General features: G+C 56.4%; 1 protein-coding gene across 1 annotated transcript; it reads left to right on the forward strand.

Moving 5' to 3' along the window:
• The first annotated feature begins 735 nt into the window (after positions 1-735).
• AMOTL2 (angiomotin like 2) lies at positions 736-18961 on the forward strand. The gene is made up of 10 exons (XM_081106522.1): positions 736-1011; positions 3821-4612; positions 7178-7481; positions 8491-8635; positions 8947-9039; positions 13000-13295; positions 14341-14645; positions 15397-15614; positions 16201-16380; positions 17165-18961. Exons 2-10 carry the CDS (start codon positions 3882-3884, stop codon positions 17221-17223), a joined length of 2331 nt encoding a protein of 776 aa, XP_080962648.1. The 5' UTR covers positions 736-1011; positions 3821-3881; the 3' UTR covers positions 17224-18961.
• The last annotated feature ends 698 nt before the right edge of the window (positions 18962-19659 follow it).

Consider the following 19659-nt stretch of genomic DNA (forward strand, 5'->3'; position numbering starts at 1 on the left):
AGAAGAGCGGGTGGTGGCACACGGGGCGCTCTGCGTAAAGAGCTGCCCATGACTGCCTTCTTCGGTTAGAGTCCGACAAAGCGCCTGGCGGCAGGTGATTCAATCGGATCGGTGGATCACGTTAACTGGTACATTTTCCAACCCAGATTCACACTTCCTGTGGAGACAGGTCCTAAACGAGCTGGCAAAGGTGTCTGTAAACAATAAAAGTGCAATTCAAAGGTCGCTGCGAGCGGGTGAAAGCAGTGGGGGTCAGGAGAGGGCTCCAGGCAGGAAGCAAAGTCTTCTCTTCCCAAGGGTGCACGGTCCAACCAGGCAGATGTGACTTTGCAGCCCTCCTTCCCCCTGTATGCACACACACACACACACACACACACACACACACACACACACTGAGCCCCCCAACCCCCCTTGCCCAGTCCTCTCCCGCAAGGACACCTGGAATCCTTCAGGGACACGCGGTGTACATCCCTCTGTGTCATCCCGCCCGTGGGATGAAGGGGTGATAGGAAGGCGGGGCGGGGACGGGGTTGGGGAAGGTATTGGACTGAGCCGGATTAATTTGCCCCTAGCAGTTCCGAAGGCAAAGCATATGGGAGCGGAAAGGGGGAGCGGGATGGGAGGGGCGCAGTGCATCCTGTAGAGCCCAGAGCAGCCCGGGAACAGGGCTTGGGGGCCAGCCCCGCGCCAGGCCCGCAGCACCGCCTCCCCGGAGGACAGTGGGGGCCGGGAGGAGGGAGCGGGAGGAGGCGGAGGGCGGAGGGCGGAGGAGGCGGCGCGCTGAGAGGTTATTTGTGGTTCGCTTTGATCCCTAGGGGGAACCTGAAACTCTCACATTCCTGGCATAGCAGCCGCCTCCAGCGCGGGCCGACCCTGAGGCTGCGCGCTGGGGCCCAAGCGGCCAGAGCATCGGCGCCGCCGCCGAGTGCACACCTCCGCCGCCGAGCTGAGCCGAGAAGAGCCGGGCTAGGTCGTCGGGTCTGACGGCGCTGAGCACCGCGGGCCTCAGCGGTAAGGAAGGCCGATCGGCGCTTCAGGCAGCGCACGGGGCCGGCAGGGACGCGCCCCAGTCGAATCCCGTGCCCTGGCGCGGCCCGGTCTTTTCCGCGAGCAGGAGCTCGGCGGACCCAGCATCCTCATCAGGGGGCAAGGGAGCCCTTTCTAGGCAGTGACAAAGGTGGGCAAGGGCCTCCCGCCCCCAGGGGGCCGCCCCGTGCGCCCGCAGTGGGGGACTTCTCGAAGGCGCGCGGGTCCCCTGGAGCTGGGGAACTGGGCAGCCTCTGGGGAGAGCGGGGTTCGTGTTTGGGTCGCGAGTCGAGGAGAGGGGCGCGGAACAGCACTAGAGGCGCCGTTTCGAATTCAAGGCTCAGGGCCCTGGGGCTGATTTGATTCGGTGGGGGTTACAGGTGCCTTTGCCCCCCAACTAGCCCAAGAATTCCTCTTTGTCTTCCTTGGAAAAGCCTCTTTGGAGCCACGATTTGGCTCTCACTTAGAAAGAATGCAGCCTGCCGTCCAGCCCGGTGACGTCAGCGCTGGGGCATTCGGAAAACAAAGAGGGCTGGCGAGGGAGGGAAGGAGGCGGGCCCGCGACACTTACAAGACCTCCCTGGGCCACGGCTACCTTCGCCCGCTGGCTCTAGGCGCACGGACAGCCCCCCGACTGCGTGTAGTCGCCTGGGAGTGCGGGTAGGGCGGGCTCCCCGGCTGCGGTGCGGTTGGGGAGACCCTCACTCTTTTCTTAGGCGAGCGTGAGCCCAGGCAAAGGCCGGAGATGGGTGCTGGCTTGGAGAGGAGGGGTTCCGAGACCCCGGCGCGCTGTTGCGGCCGGCGTGAACCGCGGAGGGGGAGCGGTGGGGGCGCAGATTTCAGTAACGGCTCGGCTAAAAAGATGTGCATCTGAGGGTCTTGACGAGCGCAAACTCGGGATGAGAGGCCCGGAGGGAGGGGTTCCCTGCTCCCGGGCACATCGCTGGGAGAAGGTGGCCGGGAATCTGTCCCCTGTCAGGCAGACAGTGAGGGACTTAGGAAGTGCCTGGCGGGTGAAAGTCCAGGGCAGCGATTTTCAACCTTTTTCATTTATTGGCACACATAAACTAATTGCTAAAATTCTGCGGCACACCAAGAAAATTCTGTTTTTTGCCGATCTGGCAAAAAAAAATAGATATAATTTTGATTCATTCACACTGGAGGGCTATTGTTGTGTTGGCTGTTGTCGTTTTTTTCATTTGGCAATCTAAGGGAAAAGAGGTCAGTGCCCCGGACTAAATAGTCAGGTATTGCATGTTTTAAAAATTCCTGTGGCACACCAGTGTGCCTCCTTGCAGCACAGCGGTTGAAAATCGCTGCTCTAGGGCGAACTGATTCTTGTTTGTGTTGCCTCTGGTGGCCCTGAAGTCTTGCCTCTCCACTCCAGGAGTGTATAGGGGGAGGGGACAGCATGCTTGGGTGCCAGGAAGGATGGGGACAGAGATGTCCTCCAGACTTATCTCCTGCTCCTCAGCTGTGGGCAGCTAGGAGGAGGGAGTGGAGGAGGAATGGCTGCGCTGACAACCTACCAAGCGCAATGCAGCAGCCACTGGATCTAGTTTTGTGGCAAAGGAAGGGCCACATTCCTCCCATTCCCCTCCTCCCATGCACACAGGACCTGTGGAGGTGTGGGTTTTGTTTGGCTTTCCCTGAATCCCAGTGTGGAGGTTTGTGTTGGAGGAGGCTGTGGAAAGGAAGGCCGCCTTCCAGGCATGAGCCACTGGGAGCCCAAGCTCCAAAGGGAACACCTTCCCCAGGACGTAATCTCCCTGCACTCACAGCCCCCAGCCTCCAGCTCCAGGTCCCGGCAACCAAGAGCCACCCCCTCCTTCCCTTACTCCTCCATTTGGCTCAAGTGGGTGTTACTGATGTCCAGATGCTGAGAGCCCATCTGCTATGTGGCTAGAGGATCATAGGAGGCTTTTCTAAGTAGAGTGTGTGTGTGTGTGTGTGTGTGTGTGTGTGTGTGTGTGTATGTGTGATGGTGGTGGTTGTGACTGATGGTAATTGTAAACTCAAAGACATTGTCCTTCCTTTCTTTTTCCCTTGAGTGCCCATACAGATACTGTCAACACACACAGGCTCTGTGACTGACCCACAAACCTTGATGGGTCGCACCTTTTTGCCTCATCTCACAGAACCATTGCCCTATTGTAGTGTCTCTTCTTTCATCCCTTATTCACCAATCCAGAATCATTTCTCCTTCTTTCTATTTACCTTGCAGAGTGACTGCCAAGGTCATCCCATGACAAGGAGGGCTCCGCAGGGTAAAGGGTGGTCAGTTAGCTAAAAGCTCAGACGTGCATTATTTAATCTAGAGGGTGTTAGGGGCTGCTTGCCCACGGCTTCTACTGGATTGGACTCATTCTTTATCACCTGCCAATAAAGTGGGGTCCTGTGCACCCCTGGACTGGACAGCTAAGTGGTTTGATTTGATCTAGGTCTGTCCTAGAGTTTCTCATCAGGGTCTTTGATGGGTGGCTGACTGCAGGACGCTATGGTTTCTGGTTGATTACCTTCTAGGTACTGGTGTCTTTCTCTAAGGCATAGTAAGTCTCCATGAATATAGTTATAATGGCAATCCTTTGCCGAAGACTATAGTGCACCAGAACTCAACAGCCATTGCCTCTTTTAATTTGCAACTTCATGCAGCAAGTGTTAGTCTTTCTGTTTTTCTGATGGAGAAACAGGCTCAGAGCTTAGATAACTTGCATTAATCGGTAGGAGCAGCACTGGCAAAGTTTGCCCCTTTCCCATGTGCCCCCACTCATTGTTCTTCTTTCTTTCTTCCCAGGTGCCCTGGGGCCACGTGCCTCTGGCCATTGTCTGGGTGGGTGTGTGCAAGCTGAGGAAGCATGAGGACGCTGGAAGACTCCTCTGGAACAGTCCTGCACCGCCTCATCCAGGAGCAGCTGCGCTATGGCAATCTGACGGAGACACGCACGCTGCTGGCCATCCAGCAGCAGGCCCTGCGGGGTGGGGCTGGAGCTGGGGGCACAGGGAGCCCCCAAGCCTCCCTGGAGATTTTGGCACCTGAGGACAGCCAGGTGCAGCAGGCCACAAGGCAGGAGCCCCAGGGCCAGGAGCACCAGGGCGGTGAGACCCACCTGGCAGAGAATCCCCTCTACCGGTTGTGCCCACAGCCCAGCAAGGGTGAGGAGCTGCCCACCTATGAGGAGGCGAAAGCCCACTTGCAGTACTATGCGGCCCAGCAGGCAGGGCCCCGGCCACATGTTGGTGACCAAGATCCCCGAGGGGGCCGTGGAGGCAATCGGAGGCAAGACGAGGCCCTGCGAGAGCTGAGGCATGGCCATGTGCGCTCCCTGAGTGAACGGCTCCTGCAGCTGTCCCTGGAGAGGAACGGTGCCCGGGCCCCTAGCCACATGAGCTCCTCCCACAGCTTCCCACAGCTGGCCCGCAATCAGCAGGGCCCCCCACCCAGGGGCCCCCATGCCGAGGGCCCGGAGCCCCGTGGACCTCCACCTCAGTACCCACACGTTGTGCTAGCTCACGAGACCACCACGGCTGTCACCGACCCGCGGTACCGCGCCCGCGGCAGCCCACACCTCCAGCATGCTGAAGTCAGGTAACTGCCCACCGTGCCCTTTCAAGCTCTTGACTTCCTGTCAGGGTAGTTCTCCCAGGATAGAGAGCCTCCGGAGCCCCTTGGGTCACGGCTCCTTCCCAAGACGGAGGAGCTAATGCCCAGAGCGGGACTTGGCCAAGGTCACAGGAGAACTTGGTGACATCCCTTGCTTTGATTGGGACATGGACACCGTTGTCTAACTACCTATAGCCGTCAACTAACGAGTGTTCCCAGGGGGTACAAGTTACAGCAGGGGGTTAAAGGTTAAGTTTCAGAAAGAACTTGCTAAAGGCAGGGTTGGGAATCATTTCCAAGCTCTAAGATAAGTGGGAAGAAGGGGACCTCCTTCTCTGAGTATTGGGAGGCGTGCCTAACTAGAGGCAGGGAGGACCAAATGGCCTCCTTAGAGACCTCTCCCATTCTGCACCAGGGCAGAGTTGCCCTGTCTCTACTGTCCATTTCCTTTCATGTTTATCCCTGTGATCCATGTGTCTGCAGGCTGGAGGGGGAGAGGATTCAGGGTCTAGATGAGCCCCGTTCTGTGGAGGCTCTGAGAGGCTGCTGGGGGACGTCGAGTTTCATTCTAAGTGAAGAAAAGCCTTTGGAGGGTATGGTGGGCTTACCTTTTTAAAAAGGCCTCTCTGGCTGCCTCTAGAGAGTGGAGTCTAAGGGACAAGCATGGAGACAGGGAGCCCAGAGAGTGCAAAAATAGGGGTTCCTAGAAATGAAGTTGACACACACTTCATTTCACACACCCTGAGTCATCCCACGGGGGTCCAGGATCCCCCTTCCCAGAGGGGCCTGAGGATCTGCACACTCCATTCCTCTGATGGCTCAAGGTCAAAGTCTGCTTCTCTTCGTGCATGCTGACTCTTCATTTAGTCACCCACTTTCCCACCAGTTGGCCTGTCCTTGCTCTCGAGAAATGAGTGACGCGAGGATGTTGGTATTGGAGGAACCAGAGCGCCTTGTGGGTTCCCCGCAGCCTTTACCTCCCAGGCCCCCTACCTTATCTCCCTTCTCAGTGCTGGGCTGGGGAAAGTTTCGGAAGCTGAGTCGTGGTTTCTTCTTTGGGACCAGCCTTATTGAAACCTGTCAGGAAAAGATAATATCGTGGAAAGGAAGTAGACTGTTTGCAGGAGAACAAAAAAAGGGAGGTAGGGGGCAGGGAAGGGAGAGCAAGTGTGAAGGGAAAGGAGACGCTATTCTTTCTGGGAGCTAAGTCATCCCCAAAGAATGCCAGTTGTGTCTGCCAGGCCCGGTGCAGGGGGAGCGCGTTCCGTGAAGCCACCCCGAGAAGGCCGCATTAGGCAGTGCAGGGGGGCTAGGCATTTCAGTGTAACCCTCTGCTCAGTGCTCACCGGAAGCTCTACCTTAGCCGATCCGATGAGGACTGTGTTGGGAACTGAAGGCAGGGCCTTTTAGCCTAGGGTCCGGAGAAGAACAAGGAAGCCAGGCTGCAGGGGAAGGGGTGAGGGGCGGGCGGGCATGAGGACTGAGATGATGGACCCAGAAGTGGAATTAAGTTTTCGTGGGGTTTCTGGGAATTGGACAATTCATGGCAAAACGGAGACCATCTGTTGTTTTACACTTGGAGTCACAGGCCACTTGCTCTTCGCTCCCTCCCTCAACACAAGACCCTGAGGCTTGAGATACACCAGTGCTAGAAGCCAGTCAAGCGTTGTCCCTGAACTCAGGCTCTGGTGGTAGTCCAGGGGCAGCCCCTCCACCTAAGGAAATGCAGTGTTTGGGTCACACTTACTCTTTAAACAGAGAGTAAGTTGCGGTCCCCACTAGGAGAGGGAGAGGATGGGCCACCATTATGGTAGCACCTGCTGTAGGCCCAGCACTCTGCCAGGCCTGTATGTCCCTGGCAAACCCCCTTGAAGCCAGAGATGCCTACCCTCAGGATCTAGCAGAGCCATGCTGACACCTTGGGGATTTAAGTGCCTACTTTGTCAGACTGGAGCTCAGACTCCTTCTGACCTCTGTCTCGCCACTCTAACCTTAGCCACAGTCTTCTAAAAATGTTTCTGCAAGGGCCCCAAACTAGGAGGGAAAAACGCGTGTGCCCCGCTGACAGGTGCTAACGTCACGTGACGCCTGACACTAGAGGCTCATAATAGACACAGAGGTAGCTGCTGGGGATCAGCCACCACGTGGTCCAGGGACCTGGAAGGCAGTGTGCTCGGTCAGGATGGATGTGGCCTCCAGACCCCAAAAGAACCTGCCTTTGATTAGAAGGTTCCAGTGTGTATTTTTAAAGATGCCTTCTTTAAGCACTGGTTTTCTTTAAGCCCAGGACTGCCCAGGCTAATCCCTAAGGCCCCGGCCACAGTGACGCTGGGAGAGAAGCAAGCCTTCTGGCCCGAATCCCCTCTAGCCCTGCTCTCCTGGCCCTTGCGGGTCTTAGGCTGACACCTTGTGGAAAAGGCCTTTCCCACTGTGGGGAGGCTGAGTTGACTTGTCTTTTTAGTATGCCCAGGAGGGCTGGGCCGACCCAGGGCTGCTCTGGGGTTGGGGGGGTTTGTGCAGTCTCTGAGCATCATCTCTTCTGTTCCCCAGGATCCTGCAGGCCCAGGTGCCTCCTGTATTCCTCCAGCAGCAGCAGTACCAGTACCTGCAGCAACCCCAGGAGCACCTTCCACCCCCACACCCAGCTGCTCTGGGCCATGGCCCACTAGGGTCCCTCAGTCCACCTGGGGTGGAGGGGCCAGCAAGCACCCAGGCCTCCTCGGCCACCTCGGGCAGTGCCCAACTGGCCCAGATGGAGGCTGTGCTGAGGGAGAATGCCAGGCTACAGAGGGACAATGAGAGACTACAAAGAGAGCTGGAGAGCTCAGCGGAGAAGGCTGGCCGAATGGAGAAGGTAGGCCCTGCTGGGGCCTCAGGGCCAGGGGGAGGAAGGGACCTGAAGGCTGACTGGGGAGTGGGCTGTCGAAGGGGAGGCAGCAGAGTCTGAAAGCTTGTCTGGCTGGGCTTTCTACTCGTCCCTCTGCCCCCCACCCCCTAATCCCTCATGCACCCTCCCTGGCTGACTCCAGACAGCTGGGGAGCAGCCGCGAGGCCAGCAGAGCAGGTCTGGAGCATGAGCAGTTGCTGGCCAGGGGTGATTAGAAAGAGCTCATTCACCAGCTCCCTGCACACTCGCACCCCTCCCCTCCCGCGGACACCTCCCACAGAGAGCCCTTTGTGTCCCCCACACAACAGCAAGTCTGTTCTAGGCCAATCCTAGCCAAAGAGAAAGCCCCTCCTCTTGGAAAAAAACGAGCGACTTATTGGAATCACAGGCCAGCTAGGAGCACGTGCGGAACCTGCCAGCAGCCAAGTGGGAGGGGCAGCTGGGCCGGGCTGGCCCTCTACAGTGGATGGCGATGGCCAGAGGAGCAAATACTCTGGGCAGAGGCGACTCAGACAGGGGTCCAGTGCCCCATTCTTTAGTGAAGGTCTACTGCTCTGTGTTCAGCTTTAGCTGGTGGCCTCAAGCCTCCCGTGGCTGTCCTGTGGTGTCTAAAATAGGTTAAACCTCAGAACACGGCTAGAATCCTTTTGTGCCCACTGCTGGCCCACTGGGCTCAGATTGAAAAGCTGTGTTTAGTCACCCTGGAGGTACCTAGTCCTGGGTTCATTAGGCATCTGGGCCTTAAGAAGGTTGACAGGACCCTGGCTTACTGGTCCCAGCAGTCTGGTCCATGGCCCGAGGCTGCAAGCTTCTGACCCTCCCACTGTCGCCACCTGGATTTTTTGCTCTCGTTTTTCATCCTCTCCTCTCACCTTTTCTAATGGAGAGCAGGTCAGCCTGGGCCTGTGGAGGGGCCTTTGAAGCCACACACAGCCCGGGAGCTCTCCCCTTCAGCTCTGCCGTCTGCCTCTTGCAGCTGGAAAGCGAAGTCCAGCGGCTCTCTGAGGCCCACGAGAGCCTGACGAGAGCCTCTTCCAAGCGGGAGGCCCTGGAGAAGACCATGCGGAATAAGATGGACAGTGAGATGAGGAGGCTGCAGGACTTCAACCGGGATCTTAGAGGTGAGAGCCGGTCACCCAGCTGGATCTGCAAAAAGAAGTGTAAATTGACTCAAAGAGGACCAGGTTGAGACCCCTGGGGGCCACCTTGATGGAGATGCTCGTTCTGAGTTCTGGACCTTGGAGCCCCCTGTGGAACTCGCATTTATGTGGCCTTAGCTGCTCCCTCCTCATGAGGCCCTGAGCTGATCCCGGGGCTCCCTTATGAGTCCATCCTTACCTTGGAGGATGCAGCCCCATAGACAGGATTCCAGGGGACACCTGGGTAGGCAGCTTCATTGGATACTCAAGCATCTTTTCTTTATTTCAAACAGAGAGATTGGAATCTGCAAACCGCCGCCTGGCGAGCAAGACGCAGGAGGCCCAGGCCGGCAGTCAGGACATGATGGCCAAGCTGCTTGCTCAGAGTGAGTAGGGGTCCCACTCAGAAGCCTGGCCAGGTGGATGGGTGGTGGGACCATGGAAGCCGCTCTGGACAGTAAGGCCTGGATCTTCCCCTTGTCAAACAGGGCTTTGAGCACAGGCTTACTGGATGCCTACTATGCACCGAGCACTGGACTCGCTTGGGGCGAGGGATGCCTTCCGAAGAAGAAGAATATTTGGTTCTCTATTTATTGGGGAGATCAGTGAATACAAGAAGGGACAGCTGGCGAGCAGTGATTTGCTGAGCTGTGGTGCTGACATCAGTGCAGGGTTCTTCAGAAGCAGAGGTGTAGGGCAGTGGAGGAGGCAGGATCGCTCTGGAGATGGTGAGAGGAAAGAGAGGAAGAGTCTGAGTTTCCCCAAAGTTTCAGGCAACAGAAGGGTTGGGGATCCTCAATGCGCAGGTGAGAAGCAGCAGAGCATGGCAGCACCTGAAGACAGCAAAAATGGGTTCCTGGAGCTTAACCAACAGGTGCAGCCTCCAGAAGGGGCTGGAGGCTTCTCTCCAGGAGTTGGTCGAAGCCGCCTTGAAGAGCAGATGAGCTGATTATTGGCTATTCCACTCAGTCTTTCATTGATTCCTCAGCTGCACTGTGCTAAGCGCTTGGCAGGTGTTGCGCAGAGGGTGAAAACAGGCCTGGAAAGGTACTGTGGCCTGGAGGTGAGGGGGGCTAAGCTTGAGGAAGGAACAGAGTAAAGGAGCCACAGATCCGAGGGAACAGGGTACCCTGGCCCTGGAGACCAGTGACTAGGGGGTCCCCAGTGGCCAGAGAGAGAGGCTCTGTGGGAAAGGCAGGAATGGAGAGGGCCACAGGTGAAGAAACAGCTGGAAGGTTCAAGGAGAGGTGCATGGGGGTGAGGTGGGGCAGAGGAAGCACTAAGCTCAGCAGCAGGAAGCTGTAGCAATCAAAGAGGCATTTATTGAGCTCCTACTGTATGATCCTGCTTTGTTTTATAGTGATATTTGGGGGTGGGGGGGTGCAAGAAGAGGAATGGGCGTGGCTGGTGTCTGGGTGAGGGTGGCCTTGAGGAAGGAACCTTCAGGAAGCCTACTGTGGTTGGCACGGCTAGTAGGGGGTGACCAGAAATGGTGGAGCCACAGGAGGAGTGAGCTGTGACTGGCAGCACCTCCTTCTTCCTCCGGGAGAGAGAGTTCAGGGCCTGGAATGGGAGAACACAGTGCTGAAGGGGGTGGGGTGGGGCAGGTGGGCTGGGCTGTACTGGCGGGGTGGAGCGAGGTGGCAATGGCTTGTGTCTAGGAGGGAGGTGATGGGTGGTGGGGGAGTAAGGGGAGGCTGCAGCCCTTGGGGGTCTGGAGAGGACCAGTTGCTGGGGGGAGGCAGAATAGGGGTGTCTGGTAGGAAAGGCCTACTTCTGGGCCCTGGATCTGCCAAACAAAGGAAGTCACTGCGAGTTTCTGGGAGCCAGCAGAGGAGGGGCGTGGGGGAACTGGCCTGGAGGCGTTTCCGCTCCCTGGGGAGTGAGCGCCAGGCTGTTCTTGGCTCCTTGCTGGAGCCAGTAATCTCACAGCCGCGGGTGACCTGGATGCCTGGCATTCCAGAGCCGCTGGGCTGTTCTGCTGTGGGCCGTCCCCCCTCTGCTTCCTGGCTGCACAGCCCTGCCCCCTTCACCTGGCCCTTCCCTTCCCTCTGCTGCTTTGGGAGGAGAGAGTGGACACAAAGGCAGAGTAGAGTGTGCAGGTGAGGGGTAGGAGGGGCCCGATTTCTCAAGGCGAAAGGGCATCCCCCTGCTCCCTCCACAGCTTGTTCTGGCCCCTCCCCCCTCCCCCCCAGGCTTCCTCCACCCAGAAAATTCCCTCCCAGACTGGCAGGACCATGGTTTTATCCTGGTGGCTGGGGATGGCCAAGGCCTGAGAACGCCCAACCCCTGCTAGGGCCCTAGAGGTGTGTGAGGTGGCCGGAAGCTACTGGAAGCAGAAAGCTAAGACCTCCCACCCCTCCCCAAAGGCTGAGGAAAGCCAAACGACTCTTCCTTGCTCTTTAATAGCCATGGGGAAACAGGGCACTCTCAGGGAGAATGTCTCTGGGTGACCTCAGCCTCTCCTCCACCCCCCACTAGGAGGGAAGTGTGATCCCCATCGCCAGTGCCACTGCCCCTCCCACCAGGCAGGCTGCACAGACCCCAGCTCTACAGACCCCAGCCCTCCCTGCTCTGGTCGTGCCCGGCCCTTTCTGGGGACCTGGCGGTGAGCCCTGCCGCCTGGTTCTCTTAGCTCTACCCCCCTTGGCAGTTCTATAGGACAGGAGGACAGTTATGATAAGACTGGGATGAGATACAGGCCTCCTGCAAACTCTACGAGCTGTGCTGTCGAACCCACCCAGGAGAGGGTCATTGTCTCTAGGTACAACCTCTCAGTCTGCTGGCCCTGCCTACCCTCTCCACCCACTCACTGAATGCTAAGCCGGCCCAGTATGAACAACTCAATTTTCTATAATATTGAGCTTCCCCATCTTTCCCTCCACACCAAGGCATGAGGCCAGCTTAGGACCCAGCCTTCAGAAACCCATCGTCTGACCTGAGTTGTCTGTGACCTCCCTCTCCTCTCCCAGGGCCCCAAGTAATTGAATCCTCCTTTCTGCCTGCCCAGTTCCCAAGTGTCCAGTCTTCTGTCCCAGAACCTTACTGTCCTTTACAGTAGTACTTAGCCACACGTGACCCCAAGATTAAAATTAAATAAAACAAAAAATTTAGTTTCTCCCTCCAACCAGCTCCATTTCCGGTGCTCACTGGCCGCCATGCCACATGGATGCTGCACTGACTGGCACAGTATAGGGCAGTCTCATTATAGCCGAAACCCCACTGTGCTGGGATCGTGCCACTCCAGTGGCTCTGAGTGCTTCAGGCAGGCCCCGGGCCCAAACCCTTCTGCCCTCCAGCGAGGCAGGCAGTGGGCACGCTTGCCTGGGTGAGGCAAGCCTGGGAGGTGGCTGTAAGCCTAGAGCATCAGCTGAAGGATTCCGTGGTCTGGCTCAGGTCTTGCTTGCCCAGCCGGTCTCTGAACAGAGCTCTCCTGGACAGTTAACAGGATGATGTAAAAGTCAGGATAGCTGGAACCCCAGACACAAATCTTTGGACCATCGTCATTTTCGTTGGGCTCCCAAGTTTGCGTTTCTGTATGAGCCTGGATGCCCGTATCTCAGTGGTCTCCCCAGGCCATGGAAACTAATGGGGCTTGGGGCGGGGGGGAGCATGCTGGGTCCATAGAATGAGCCCTGGAGTCCACTTTGGGAGGCCCCGGGTGCAGGGTTTTATACTAAAGCCAGAAGCAGCCTGGTTTGGGGGGCCAGGCTGACTTGCGTTCCCATCTGGCAGTACCATTCGCTCTTCTGTTTCCTCCCCTATAAGTTGGAGGTCACACATCCTACCTCGGAGGGGCTGTTATTGGAGGCTTCGGCAGAACAGGAAGTGTAGGTGCCCAGCTTGTAGGGCAGCTAACGGTGGTTCTCGTCCCTGTTCCTCCATCCTCCCACTTGAGCGATGTCCATGTCACAGTCCACCTGAGCCTCCATTTTCTCATCTGTAAATGGGCATCACAGTTCCTGTCTGGCCAGTCTCTAGTGTCCTTCTGAGGCTCAAGGGAAATAATGAATGTATTTTAGAAAGCATGGGACCTGGTACAAGTGGACAGTGTTTGGGGCTCTCCCTTGGCAGGGCCATAGCCCAGCAGAGAGAGAATGTAGCCTAGAGAGACAACTGCCGGGGCCCTGGTCCTGCGTGGCCATTGACTCCTAACCTAAACTGAGCCCCAGTTTCCTCACCCATAATGGGGTTAATAATGGTACCCAGCTCTTAGGGTTGTTGAGTGGGTAAGATGCAAGTGTGCGCACCCAGCAGTCAGCATGGAGCCTGGCCCTCCATGGGCACCCAGTAGGGCCAGCCAGGGTGGCCGCTGTCACTGACCGAGCCCCCCTCTCTCTCTGCAGGCTACGAGCAGCAGCAGGAGCAGGAGAAGCTGGAACGGGAGGTAGCACTGCTGCGCGGTGCCATCGAGGACCAGCGGCGGCGCGCCGAGCTGCTGGAGCAGGCTCTGAGCAACGCCCAGGGCCGGGCGGCGCGCGCGGAGGAGGAGCTGCGCAAGAAGCAGGCCTACGTGGAGAAGGTGGAGCGGCTGCAGCAGGCACTCGGGCAGCTGCAGGTTGCATGTGAGAAGCGGGAGCAGCTGGAGCTACGTCTGCGCACGCGCCTGGAGCAGGAACTCAAGGCCCTGCGTGCCCAGCAGGTGAGCTGGGGAGCCCTGTGGAGGTGGCAGCGCTGGGACAGCCCCTGGGGAGGACAGTTTCAAAGCCCCTGGGAGCCCCTGCACAGAGCGGGCAAGGCCCCCTTGGAAAGCAAGGGTCACCTCTGCTCTACCCTGGCTGCCAGGCTCCTCCAAACCTCCAGTCCCAGCAGAGGTCCTGCTACGCGGCCTCGTGCTGATCTTGGGGACTCAAGACTTGGGCTTCTGTCCTCAGGAGCAGCAGGGGTTGGTGTTCTTGGTCTCTAGAAAAAGTGGTTCGGGATCTTTGATATAGAAGACTAGCCGCTCTTTTTTTTTTTTTTTAATATATATTTTATTGATTTTTTACAGAGAGGAAGGGAGAGGCATAGAGAGTTAGAAACATCGATGAGAGAGAAACATCGATCAGCTGCCTCCTGCACACCCCCTACTGGGGATGTGCCTGTAACCAAGGTACATGCCCTTGACTGGAATCGAACCTGGGACCCTTCAGTCCGCAGACCGACGCTCTATCCACTGAGCCAAACCGGTTAGGGCAAGACTAGCTGCTCTTATGTGTCTCCCCACGATCAAGGGAGATGGTCACCCAGATCCTAAAAGATCCTAAACCTTTGCCCTCACTTTGTACGGTGTAAATAACTCTGGTATTTGCGGACTAGATAGAGAGTTCTGTCTCCACTCCCAGCCTTACGCTTCCCACGGAGGTAGGATGACCAAGCCTCCTGGTATGGTCAGTGCTGTCCTGGTTTACACCTATTATCCCAGTGGCGTTATGCAGAGCGCTGCTTTCCCAGTTCAGAGGATAATTGATTTGGTCGCCTGTGCAGAGGCAGACCTGGTCTTTCCCACACCCTTGGCCACAGGATTTGGGGCAGGGATGTGGGGTCCTTGCCACTTCCTTTGTCTCTGGGTGGACGCAGGATGGGAGAGGAGTGTGCTGCGAGTGGCTGGACAAGCACAGGCATAAGCCAGAGTCCTCTGGGGGTGAGCACCAGTGGCCGGCACACCCCAGCCTTCATCCTTGACCACAGTACTCCTTGCTTTGCAGAGACAGGTCGGCACCCCCAGTGGTGGTGGCAGTGGTGGGTCCCCAGAACTGAGTGCCCTGCGGCTATCAGAGCAACTGCGGGAGAAGGAGGAGCAGATCCTGGCGCTGGAGGCTGACATGACCAAGTGGGAGCAGAAGTATTTGGAGGAATGTGCCATGAGGCAGTTTGCCATGGACGCAGCCGCCACCGCCGCTGCCCAGCGTGACACCACTCTCATCCGACACTCCCCCCAGCCCTCACCCAGCAGCAGCTTCAATGAGGGCCTCCTCGCCGGCGGCCACAGGCATCAGGAGATGGAAAGCAGGTTCGGCATTGCAGGCCAGGCCAGGGCCCCCGAGGTGGGGAGGGAGGTAGCAGTGTCCAGTCCTTAACCTCTGATGAACAGTCCCCTCTCCCCACATGGCTCAGCAGGCCCTCCTACTTCTGAGCTGGCCCTGTGTGTTGGGCACACCAGGCGTTGAATGCTTGTCCTTTCCCAGAGATAGCAACTGAGCCCTAGACCTGCCCAGGAGACCCTGGCTGTGGAGGTGCTGGAACCCGCAAGGCTCAGGGCCTCTACCTGCTCCCCTTCCACCATGTAAATCAGAGACTTTCCAACTGAGGCCACACCATGTCCCACTCCGAAAGAATGTGGACTGGGTCCCTGGCTTGGGGGTAGCTAGCATTTTCTCTCCAACAATAATGCCAGAGGCCCCTCCATTTCATGTGTCTTGTGTTTGACTCAAAGGCACAAACACATCGACTGAGCCCATTTGATGGTCAGCAGCTCTGGCGTTGCACCCAAGGGCGAGGGTTGTGCCATTGCTATCGTCAGATGAGTCCAGAACCCACCGCTGATGACCTGCCTTTGCTGGTCTAGGAAGGGGTGGTTTTTAGAGCATCGAAATCCAGAGCTCTGATGAACTTTCCGAAGGCCCCCTCCTGGCCCTGCTGCAGGGGCACTTGGGTCCAACCTGGCTGTAGGGAGGGCTTTCCCTCCAATGTTTAGCAGGTGGTAAAGGTGGGGGCTGCTGGGTCTGAGGGTCTAAGGATATGGGCATGACCTCTCCCCTCAGGTTAAAGGTGCTCCACGCCCAGATCCTGGAGAAGGATGCGGTGATCAAGGTCCTGCAGCAGCGCTCCAGGAAAGACCCTAGCAAGGCCCCCCAGGGCTCCCTGCGGCCCGCCAAGTCCGTGCCATCTGTCTTCGCGGCTGCAGCAACAGCGACCCAGGGCTGGCAGGCGCTCCCCTCTAGTGAGCGGCAAATGGATGCCCCTGCCTGGTTGGCTGCAGGTGAGCAGAGGCTGGTGGGTGGCATAGGTAGAAGGGTAGGTTGCTCTGAGGCCTTTCCTCCCAGAACTGAAGCTCAGAGGAACCAGGGCTTTCTAACCCTTACCTGGAAGCCAGCTTAGACTCGCTAACTCCAATGATCCTGCCTCCCACAGCTGTCTTCGCCAGTGTGAAGTGGGGTGCTGCAGCCCCCCCTCCATACATTTCATCACCCTCTGTGCCCAGCCACTTAGCATCTAAGTAAAAATAAAGCTCTCTGTGCAAAGGCACCTTTGAGGCAAGCCCCCTACACTCACTCCTTCTAAGCAGATGCCCTAGAAATTCTAGAATCCCTGCTGATTTTAAGATTTAATCTACAAAGAAGGGTTCTATCACTCAAAACCTTTGGAAACCAATCTAGTCTGATAGTTATTCCCATTTGGAAACGAATATTTGGTCCTAATTGAAGTTCTTGCCAACCAAGAGCAACCTACAGCACCTTTTGCTCACAATAGGTGCAGTTAACATGGGGTGTCCTTCTTCATGGGGGGGGGGGGTGAGGGGCACATCTTGTGGACGAGGCAATGACTATCACCCTCTGCCTTTCCAGCAGACAGGGCTCCTGTGGAGGAGCCAGTAGCCACTGCTCCCCTTCCTGCCCATGCCAAACACGGGAGCAGAGATGGCAGCACCCAGACTGACGGCCTCCAGGACAGCACCCCGGCCTGCCTGGGACTGGAGCCCGACAGCCTTCTGGGGTGCAGCAGTGGCCAGAGGACAGCCTCACTGGGTAAGTCCCCACTTCCTGGCTGCTGTGCCTAGCCAGGCTGAGGACACATTGGGGTGCGAACTACATTCAGTACCACACTCCTTCCCAGACCCCTTGTGTTCATTGCCCCCACTCCAGGGGAGCCCTGCACAGTGCCTGGCCAGCAGGGCCCACCTCAGTTTGAACTTGAGGGCTGGTTGGGTGCATGAATAGAGGAACAGAAAACCCTGATTACAGACAGATCCAGAGTTCAGAAAGAAAGCCACCCCATGGGAGACACTTTATCTCCTCTCTCCTAGTCTTCCTTACACATTTAATTGCCGATCTAAATATCTAAGACCGTGGAGATTGGCTAATTATCCCGATGGCACTCTCGAGTTGGAAGACTTCCTGTCGAAGGAGTCCAGGAAGGAGAAAGTTGAGAAGATGCCATTTAAACTTTTTGCTCCCTTTCACATTAGCCTTTGCATATTTGCTTGTGCCTCACAGCTCAGAAAACCACAGGCATGAAAAGAATGCAGCAGCCTGCCTCCCTCAGGGCCCTCCACTCTCCCTCCAAGCCCTCCAAGGAGTTCAAAGTTATAAACAAATGAGTCTTCCATGCAGGAGGTTGGGAGTCTGGGTGGAGAGCTGAAAGGGAGCAGAGCATTATGCCTGGTTGGCCAAGTCATGGGAACCCAGGTCCCTGGGAGCTGGGGCGGGAAAAGTTGGTGGAGAAAGATCCTGTATTCAGGATGTACCAGAGTTGAACAGAGTGTTCTGGAAACACAGGCTAATGTTTGTGCCTATGCTCTCGTCTCTGTAGACTCTGTTGCTGCATCGAGAGCCCAGGACTTGTCAGACATGGTGGAGATACTGATCTGAAGGAGTGGGGGCCGCAGGGACTCGGAACCGTACCCTGCTCTCCTCTGCCATTCGCGGCCATTCCAGCAGCCCCTCCAACTGCTGCTCCCCCACTTCTCCCAGCCGGGCACTCATTCCCATTGGCCATCTGGTCCCAGGAGCTTAGGAAGGATGCTACAGGGAGAGAGGGATGTACCTGTGCCCCAGAAGACCCTGCTTCTTAGCCCCACGTTCTTCCCAGGCTCATGCAGAATGAGGATTCAGCCTTTACCTGCTGCCCAAGCCTTGCTGCTGGGGTATCGACTGAAGAGAGCTGGGACCCTGTGCCTCCACAGTTGATAGAGAGGAGGGGAAGGAGTATATTGGTTTAGGGGCTGACTTCCAAGGATGGCTGCCCATGGACAGTAGGTAGGCTGGTTCGGTAATGGAGTTGGCCATGGTGTTCCCCTCTGGCTAAGTGTGGTCCCAGCCAACCTCATCTGCTCCTCAGCTACTCACTGCCTCCTTGGGACCACTAAGACTTGCTCCTGTGGGGGACCGTTTGAAGGTGTTAGTCTGGCAGAAGCCACGGCATCACCCCCTCACTGGCAGTGGGCAGGGGCTGATTAGTGGACTGGGATCTGCTAGGCAGCTTGTACATAACTCCCTTGCTTGTGGAACAGAAGATTGAAGCGTGCTGCTTCGGACTTGTCCCTCCTTCCGTGCTCTCTTCCCTGCGGCCACGGTTCCTGGAACTTCTGACCAGCCTCCCAGTTAGTTCTCAAGTTCTTGGCCCGTGGATTTTGATACTGGTTGATCCACGGAATATTTCGCTGTCTTTTCCTCCCATCTTGAGCCGTTTTTAAATGCCCATGGGACCCTCGCCATCACCAGCCTCGTGCAATGGCTCCACAGCTACTCCCTGGGACATCCTGTCCGTCTGGTTATGACCCTGAGCCAGATGAAGTGAGCCACCACACGCAGACATCTGCCACGGTCGGCTTCCTTGCACCCAGTTCTCGAAGAGTGTTTGTTCCCACCTGGAAGGATTGAGCGAGGGAGCGATGCTGGTGAAAACTAGTCAATGAGCTACAAGATGTGACTCAGTTCTTTGAAGGGGGCCCCCATCACAGAATGGCACCCGTGAGGCTGGCTCCTCCAGCTACCCGTGCCTGGCGCCCGGAAGCAGGGCCAGTGCTTGGAATTAGAACGAAGCATCGCGTGGCAGCTGCCGGCAGCACTGACTTTGACCTCTGGTCTTAAAGAGTGTCCACCCCCCTGCCCCAGCTCAGCCCCTAGAGCGATTGGTGGGCTTGAGCAGTTTGTCTTGACTGTTTTTAGTTCTCCTTGAATCTTTGTTTTTTCCTTTCCTGTTTTTAAGCTCTGTATGTGTTATTTTATTTCCATGGTTCCTTTTTGAACATTTGCATTTGCTGGACAATTGCATATTTTTTTAAAACCCCCTTGTCCTCTTAAAGCTGAAAAATACATTTGGTTCATGTGCATTGTTTACAAAGCAAAAAGAAAAAAAAAGGAGGGAAAAAAGGTAAAAAAGTATTGTGAAAGGAAAAAAAAAACACACAACTTAATATATTTTGGATTAATATTTGGTATTTCTTTTAAAGTATTTTTTTGTGCTGTGAACATTTTCTGCCAAAGACCATGATGTGTGTCTGTATGTTTAAGTTATCGTAAATATTTAAAATGTAAACATGGCTGTTTTGTTATGCCACCCTGTACCAGGATTGCTGCTGCATTCCACTGGGTATTACAGTATTTTAATAAAAAATAAGAATTAAAAGTGGTGTCTGTACAGGTGAGACTGCACTGAGAAAGAAGGAACGCGAAGGGGATGGGATGGGGACTGGGTGGGAGCCACCCATGTCATAGTGTCTGACCACTCAGCCCTGAACTGTACCCCCATACCCCACCCCCGTGCTCCTGTGTGCCTCGGTTCTTAAATGTTGGCTAGAGCATGTCCATACACAGCTGGCTCAGGGTCACTGCCATTCCTCCTGTCGAGGAGGGAAGGGTGCCAGTTATTGATTTCAGAGAGGAAGGGAAAGGGAGAGAGAGAAACATCAATGATGGGAGAGAATCACGTCTCCCACTGGGGATCGAGCCTGCAGCCTGGGCATGTACCCTGACCAGGAATCGAACCCTGACCTCCTGGTTCATAGATCAACGCTCAACCACTAAGGCATGCCAGTTGGGCAGGATGTTGGCATTCTTTGCACTTTCACGGAGAACACTTCAGCCGTAGAGGGTCTGGCAGATGGGCAGCCTCTCGAGGTGGCTTTGCCCAACCGGTTTTGTGTGGCCACACACTGGTGACCACAGTAGGAGTGGGTGCCCAGAGGTGGATTTATCTTCCCCCCACACTCCTGTCTTCTTTTCACTCCGACCCATCACAGAAAGTGGTCTGGGACCCTCTGAAAGACTGGGCACCATGCTTGCCCTTTGCCTGGACGTGGGCAG

Source organism: Myotis nattereri (assembly GCF_964212035.1).
Source record: "Myotis nattereri genome assembly, chromosome: 14".
Classification (NCBI taxonomy): Eukaryota; Metazoa; Chordata; class Mammalia; order Chiroptera; family Vespertilionidae; genus Myotis; species Myotis nattereri.

Bases quoted from the DNA above. Each gene is read 5' to 3' on its own strand.
- AMOTL2 (XM_081106522.1), top strand. From the start codon at position 3,882: ATGAGGACGCTGGAAGACTCCTCTGGAACAGTCCTGCACCGCCTCATC. The intron at 7,482-8,490 runs GTAGGCCCTGCT...TGCCTCTTGCAG, and splicing joins AGGCTGGCCGAATGGAGAAG to CTGGAAAGCGAAGTCCAGCG. The intron at 16,381-17,164 runs GTAAGTCCCCAC...TCGTCTCTGTAG, and splicing joins CCAGAGGACAGCCTCACTGG to ACTCTGTTGCTGCATCGAGA.